Below are 7,618 nucleotides of genomic sequence, written 5' to 3' on the forward strand. Positions count from 1 at the left end.
TGTCATGTATTGACTTCTTAAATAGCCGATATTTTATCTTGTTTGTTAATTTATATTTTTGTTTGGATAAGATTTTTTTAGGACAGTTTAGGATGGATAGTTGTATTTGTTGTCAACTTTTGTCATGAATACTATTTTGTAAATAACTCTTAAACATGAATATTTTAACAAAACACATTTGAAAAAATAACCAGTTTTCACTCCATGGATATGAGTTGTGTAAATTTCCAAAAAGAAAAAGAAAATTACAATATTTGATAAGACTGTTCTATTTTATCATTAAACAATTACAGTTACAAAGATAACTAGGGAAAGATGTTATTCCCTGTGGTATATCAGCCAACTATACTTAGTTCATACATTTCTACATACAAATACACTTGTAAAGGACTTAGTATGGTGTAAGTGCCATTGATTCCTGGAGTAAAATCCTTGGCCTTCTATTGCTACAATAAATCACAAGCTCAAATCTTAGCTCAATCAACCCTTTTTGAGTGTGAGGCCAATAGCTGTGACAATGATTGTGGATGGAAGACCAAACTTGAGATGAGTCCAGAAAGAGTGTGTGTACTTGAAAGATTGAGCTCGACGAGCTTGCTCACACACGATTAGATTTGCTGCGAACCAGGTGGCGACAAGTTTCCAGCATCTGTGCTCACCCATCCAAAGATGAGCCATGATTTTTTCACTTCACGTGGAGATATGTGGCTGCTGCCATGGTTGCTACTCTTCCTCCAAGTAGAAGAACTGAAAATACATTTATAGATCAGGCAACTAAAATTTGAAGAAGGTGCAATGTTTATGGATTAAATTAGAGAAGCAGACAGGTACTGTGGTTATGGGGCCATAATGAAATGGATCAGGAGGTTCATTTGATTAAATTAATCCCAAGAAAAATATTTGTGCAAGTGTCTATACTTGAAATACACCAAATAAGAAACTGAATGGCATTTTTTGTAATAAAAAAAAGAATAAATAATAGTTTTGCCCATCGAACTATGACCACTAAATTATGCCCCTTAAATGATTTACGATGTTAAAAATTCTCTCTGAACTGTGCACGTTACTAAAATATACGACTTCTGTTAGATTTCGTCCTATGTCGCTAACAGATTGATGATTTAACATTTTTTCTGTTGATGTGGCATGCCATGTATAGAACAATTATCAATTTTGTCCCCCAAACTTTGACCACTACCAAATTATATCTCTTTTGTAAAAAAAAATCTAAAAAATAATAATTAAATCATTAATAAATACAAATTTTAATTATCAACAAATAACTATTTTTTTTACTTTTTTTTTACAATATGAATTAAAACTATTTTAGAATGTACATTTAAAATAAATACTAAAATAAAAATAAAAACTTTTAATTAAAGTGGTGGACAAAAGACTTAAATAAATAAATAAAATTTTAAATTTAAGAGGAGGACAAAGGGGAAAAATTTTTGTTTTAGGATTTATTTTTTAATTTTTATATTAAAATATATTTATTATACAAGAAAAAGTAAAAAAAAAAATTTGCTATTAATTAGATTTTTAATTTTTGAGTATTTAAATTTTATTTAATTCACTTGAAACTTTTAGTACTGCATATTTTTTTAATCTTTTAAAATGATTTTTTTTAGTTTTTAAGAATTTAATTATCATTTTTTTTAAAAATTAAATTAGTTTTAATAAAAATGACATAATTTGGTAGTGGTCAAAGTTCGGATGGCAAAATTTCTAATTATTCTACATATGGTACTGTCACATCAAGAGACAAAATACTATATCATCAATTCGTTCGCCACCTAGGACGAAATCTAACATAAGTCTCATATTTCAATAACGTGCATAGTTCGGAAGGAATTTTTAATATCGCGAATCATTCAGAAGGCACGATCATAGTTCGAGGGTCAAAAATGATATTTATTCATAAAAAAAGGAAGATGGATGCTATGTGTCACATTAAATAATTAACACAAGCCCATTGAGGCTTTGCAGCAGTGGGAACATAACAACTTTTAAGGACCTATCCCTAGTCCTTGTTATGAATTTTAATATAATCTAAAATGAAGCTAGTTATTTCCAATGCTTATATATTTTTTTTTAACTTTGCATAATTAGCTTTTACAGTTTTGACTAACTACTCAATTTCTAACTCTTTTTTAACTGGAAAAAGTAAAGGCTTTCCATCGAAAAAAATGGAAAGCAAAAACAAACACATAAGATGAGGAAGCAAGATTTGAGAGGATAAGTATGGCACGAGAAAGTACCACCATGCCTAAAGCATGATTAATCTCAGTATAAGGCTTTATCAGGTTCCAAAGAGTTACAAGTATTCCAGTTCTTTAAATCCTTCAGCAGTGATGAACATTCCACAAAAGAGTAGCAAGAGATAGTAGGAAACCTAATTAGTTCAAAAATATATAAATATTTTTACTTTGGTCAATAGGACACAATGATATAAAGATTATGGTACTGCTGATTTCACCTTTTCAAGGCAAGGCCCGGCATCGTTGAAATCAATGGAAACAAGGAAGAGATTCTGTAATCACAGTCCAATCCATGTTCAAATCCATCAGTAGTGACAAGGTAAACACACATCTTCCATGCAAATCTTCTCCATTTCCTTTTTCTTTAATAAACACTTGAAGAATAATTTCTTCTTCTGTCTCATTTGTAAACTGATCTGTTCCATTATTCTTTCCCTTCTTGCAGACTCAATCTCTCTGCTTGAAGCAGTTGAAGTTGAGCAGATATTACCACCTTCTTCTAAATCACCTTGTCTGCCACTTAAATTTGTGGAGTCTCTTCCTTCTCAGCTTCCGAAACAGAACTATCTTCAATGTGAGTTCCTTCTCCAAAGCGATTTCCTCATCTTTTTTTATGAAACAAAACCCACCCTTCAATACATGCATAAGGGAATTGACATCATATTGACAGTGACACCAACTAGCATGGCAAGGAGGAGTCCCAATAGAAATTTTGCTTTCCATGGCAATGACCAAGTTCATGTGTGGATTGCCAATAGGAGTTGCATGCAGCCCAGCCGATGTTTGCACTTGAGTCCAAGGCCAGCAAGAAAGGATGTCATTATTAAATAATGGACTTTTGACAGAGCAGAAGTTATGCAGGTTCTGCAAAGCATATCTGTAAGGACCAATATTTTGTATATGACAAATTTGGTCCAGTCGCGTCTAGAATGGACTTTTGTTATGTCTGGAGTTTATTCGTATTTAGTTAGAGTCCACGTCAGCATGTGTGTAAAGCAAGGCTGTTAGTAAGTTACAGCTGTTAGTTGGTTCGGGATTATACCTAATTGCAGCCAAGGATATATATTGGGTTGGTTAATCAGTTATAACCAACTCTCTTCGTTCGATAGATCGGATTGGATATTTTTGCTTTGTTTTCTTTCTTTTTCTTCCACTGATTTTTGCAGGTGTTGGCAAGAAACTCCATTGAAGATGGTCGAAGCTTTCTGTGCAAGCACTGGAATCAAGCTGTGATTGCTGAAGGAGTTCAGCTGAGTCTTGATGCTATAGATCCGAAGGTTTTCGGATTTGAGATATTGTTGAAGGGAGTTCAACATTGAAGCAAGGGGATCTTGCATTTATAACCAAGGGATTTGGTTGTTTAGGGTAAAAATCTTCACTGTATTTTGACAGAGTTTGTACAGTTTTTACATATTGATTCTTGAACTGGTTTATGTAAAATTACTTCTGAATATAGTGAGAGTTATTACCCTGGTTCGGGGAACCCAAGCACTAGTCGGCTGGAATGAGTTTTCAGTGCAGACGAAGCTTGTAATTTTGTGTGTTCACTCTTTTGATTGTGTTGTTAATGTTCATGTATGTTTCAAGATACAACCTAGATGAATATGGTAAAATTGGAAAGATATGCTAAAACTTAGGTTTTTCAATTGGTATCAGAGCCAGGTTGTTCTAATTGTTTTTCTTTCGATCCTCCTATCTTTTGTGTACTGAAATTGATTTTTGATTTGTCTTCGTGTATTTCGCAATTCTTGTTTTTTCTGGGTTCTCCAGTTGACACTGACCCCCTCTGAGTTCCGACTCTGGGAATATATTGTCTTTTGTTTTTGTTCAATTGTTTGTACATAATGGAGATGTTCAGAGAAGGAGGTTCCACATCTCGACCCCCAATGCTTGAAGGGGCAAATTATCCTTACTGGAAGACAAAAATGTGTGCATTCTTGAGAGTTGTTGATGAACGGGTGTGGATGGCTGTTGAAGATGGATGAAAGTGTCCAACCGTTGTTGAAGATGAGGTTGTTAAGCCTAAACAAATGAGTCTATGGACTTCAGAAGAAATGGAAAGGGCCAATTTTAATTCAAAGGCTATGCATGCTCTCTTTAATGCAGTTTCTATAAATCAACTGAAAGTCATAGCCAACTGTGAAGTTGCCAAAGAAGCTTAGGAGAAACTGATAATAAAAAATGAAGGAACAGATGCTGTAAAGAAGTCCAGACAGAAGGCTTTGGCTAAAGCATTTGAAAATCTGTCTATGGAGGAGGAAGAAACTGTAGCGAAGTTCCATGCCAAATTGTGCGATATCTCAAATGAATCTTATGCACTTGGAAAGACTTACTCAAACGCAAAACTAGTTCGCAAGGTGCTTGAAGTTCTGCCTCGGAAGTTCATGTCAAAGGTTACCTCTATAGAAGAAATGAGAAATGTCGAGGAACTGGATCTTGATGATTTAATTGGGTCATTGCAGAACTATGAAATAAGTCTCACCCGGTGGAAGAAAGGCAAGAATAAAAAAGATCCCGAAAAAGAAAAAGCAGATAATAGTCTTGCATTTGTGCATAAGGAGGAAAAGAAGTTGATCTCATATGCATCTGAGGGTTTCACTGATGAGACTTTCGCGCTGCTGGCCACGAATTATGCTAAATTCTTGAAGAGGAATTACAAGAAAAACTTTCCAGGAGGAAAAGAGAATGGTCCCAGAAGGAACTTTGGTGGAAACAAAAAGCAAACTCAGCAGTTTGGTGACAAGAAAAACAGGGGAATACAGTGCCGAGAATGTGACGGTTTTGGACATATTCAAGCTGAGTGTGCCAACACTCTTAAGAAGAAGAAAGCCTTAGCAGCTACATGGAGTGATAGTGATGAAGAAAAAAGCTCCACCTCAAGTGACAGGTCTGATGAAGAGAAACAGGTGGTGGCTTTTGTGGCAAAGAGTCATCAATCAATGTGTTCAGAGGAAGATGGAAACTCAAGCTCAACAGATGAGGATAGCGATGGGAGACAGCATGCATATGAGGAGATGTTCGCTCAATGGGAGTATATGGCTAAACAAATCAAAGGTCTCACTAGTGCCAAACAACAACTTGAATCTGAGAAGGATGGGTTGGAGGACACTGTTAAAAAGCTCACAAAACAGCTTGATGAGAAGGACAGTGAGATTTACAAACTGACTGCAGATTTAATAAGGGCTAGAGAATCTCTTGAATTTATCCCTCCAGGAACTGCTGCAATTAACCACACCTTGCAATTACAAAAGCCATATGGAGATCGAACATCTATTAGGTACAAAATGCTTTACAAGAAAGGGGAAATTTTGGGAATTAATGATCCCTCTTCGTCCAAGAACAAGGAAGATAAGACTCATGATGACTCAATGCACAATACTTTCAGTCCTGGTTTTCCAGATTCCACTAAACGGATCAGTGTCTCCTCTGGACCCATCAAGTTGAAATTCGAAGGAAGGAAGACTATCCTGGATGGTCAGGTTCAAAAGGAGAGATTTGTTCCCATTTGTCATTTTTGTAACAGAAGAGGACATTTTAGACCCAGATGCTACAAGTTGCAAGCTTATTTGAAAACTATGATCGATCGTCCAAATAGCTTTCAACAATTAAATTGATTTACGGGAAAGTTGTCATCTAGTGAGTGGAAACCAAAATCTGATCTTAACAAGAATGTTGCATTAGTTGCCCACACATCTCTTTCAGCTTTTCACGAAGATCAAAGGTACTTCGACAGTGGATGTTCCCAACATATGACCGGCAACAGAAATGTGCTGGTAAACTATAAAGAAGGAAAGGAGGGAGTTGTGACCTTCGGTGATGGGAACAAGGGTCAGATATTTGGAAAAGGTGATCTGGTGCTAAATGGAGTAGCTCCATTGACTGAGGTGTTGTACGTCAAAGGTCTCAAGGCAAATCTTATTAGCATCAGCCAACTCTGTGACAATGACTACACTGTAAGTTTCTCTAAAACTCATTGTCTTGTTGCAACTAATGGGTGCTCAGTCTTGACAGGGAATAGAACCAACGACAACTGCTATGCGCTAAGCAATCAAGTCTTATGCAACAGATCCTTTCTTGATAAGCCAGACCTGTGGCACTATAGACTGGGGCACTTGAACTTTAGAGACTTGAAGAGAATTGTGAAATTACAAGCTGTTCGAGGGATACCAGAGATGAAAGTCACTAGAGATAGGTTGTGTGGGCCTTGCCAACTGGGAAAACAGACAAAAGCCTCACATCCTCCTGTAAACATGCTTCTCACCTCCCGTGTGCTAGAATTGATTCATGTGGATTTAATGGGACCCATGCAGAATGAAAGTCTCAGTGGCAAACGATTTGTCATGGTTCTTGTTGATGATTACTCTAGGTACACTTGGGTAGATTTCCTCAAAGAAAAGTCAGACACTTTTGGACTCTTTTCAGCCTTAGTTCTCAGACTCCAAAATGAAAAGGAATCTAAAATTAGGAAAGTCTATTGACTTCGAAGTGACCATGGAAATGAGTTTGAAAACACTGTGTTCTCCGATTTCTGCGATCAGTTAGGCATAAAACATGAGTTTTCAGCTCCAAAAACCCCTCAATAGAATGGGGTTGTTGAAAGGAAGAACAGGACCTTACAGGAAATGGCTCGGGTAATGATGCATGCTAAGGACATTTCTAAGCGTTTTTGGGCTGAAGCAATTAATACAGCCTGTTATATCTGCAATCTGGTTCATCTGAGAACTGGCACGACACAGACTGCCTATGAGCTTTAGAAAGGAAGGACTCCTAATGTTAGTCATATGCACATTTTTGGATGTGTGTGTTATGTCCTAAATGATCGAGAACATTTAGGAAAATTTGATCCAAGGAGTGATGAAGGAGTGTTTCTTGGGTATTCGCTTAACAGTCGTGCCTATCGTGTGTTCAACAAAAGAACTCGTTCAGTGGTTGAGTCAATCAATGTTCAATTTGATGACTTGGAAAACTCTGAAGAACCAGTGGCAGATGATGAAGCTCCAGTCTTAACTACACCTGTTCCAGTCACAACTAGACAAAATCAAATGGTTCCTGACACTCCGTCTGGGTCACTCCATACTGAACCAACCGTGTCAGAGGAACAAGACGTTGGTTCTAGCGGCTCACAGTGTGATGAGGAAGCTACCCGTGCTCTGCAAAATGAGTCTCAACATGCAAAGCTTTATAAAAATGGACCCCCTTCCTGGATTCAGAAGGCTCATCCCCCTGATGATATTATAGGTTATCCAAATGCTACCATGGTCACCAGAAGAAAATTACAAAATCTGATTGCCTTCGCCTGTTACTTATCTCAGATTGAGCCAAGAAGTGCCAAGGATGCTCTTTTAGATGAGTTCTAG

At 36.7% G+C, this 7,618-nt stretch overlaps 1 protein-coding gene and 1 pseudogene across 1 annotated transcript; one reads left to right on the forward strand and one right to left on the reverse strand.

The window, feature by feature from the left end:
• Positions 1-197: 197 nt before the first annotated feature.
• On the reverse strand, positions 198-2,567 carry LOC133778439 (silicon efflux transporter LSI3-like; annotated as a pseudogene).
• Positions 2,568-4,510: 1,943 nt separating this feature from the next.
• LOC133780108 (uncharacterized) lies at positions 4,511-6,739 on the forward strand. The gene is made up of 2 exons (XM_062219984.1): positions 4,511-5,740; positions 5,888-6,739. The coding sequence occupies exons 1-2, from the start codon at positions 4,511-4,513 to the stop codon at positions 6,737-6,739; spliced, it is 2,082 nt and encodes a 693-aa protein (XP_062075968.1).
• The last annotated feature ends 879 nt before the right edge of the window (positions 6,740-7,618 follow it).

This window comes from Humulus lupulus, chromosome 5 (assembly GCF_963169125.1).
Source record: "Humulus lupulus chromosome 5, drHumLupu1.1, whole genome shotgun sequence".
Lineage (NCBI taxonomy): Eukaryota > Viridiplantae > Streptophyta > Magnoliopsida > Rosales > Cannabaceae > Humulus > Humulus lupulus.

Excerpts from the sequence above, each read along its gene's own strand:
- LOC133780108 (XM_062219984.1), top strand. The coding sequence starts at position 4,511 with ATGGAGGAGGAAGAAACTGTAGCGAAGTTCCATGCCAAATTGTGCGAT. Across the intron at positions 5,741-5,887 it reads AGACTATCCTGGATGGTCAG|TTGTCATCTAGTGAGTGGAA; the intron begins GTTCAAAAGGAG and ends TTTACGGGAAAG.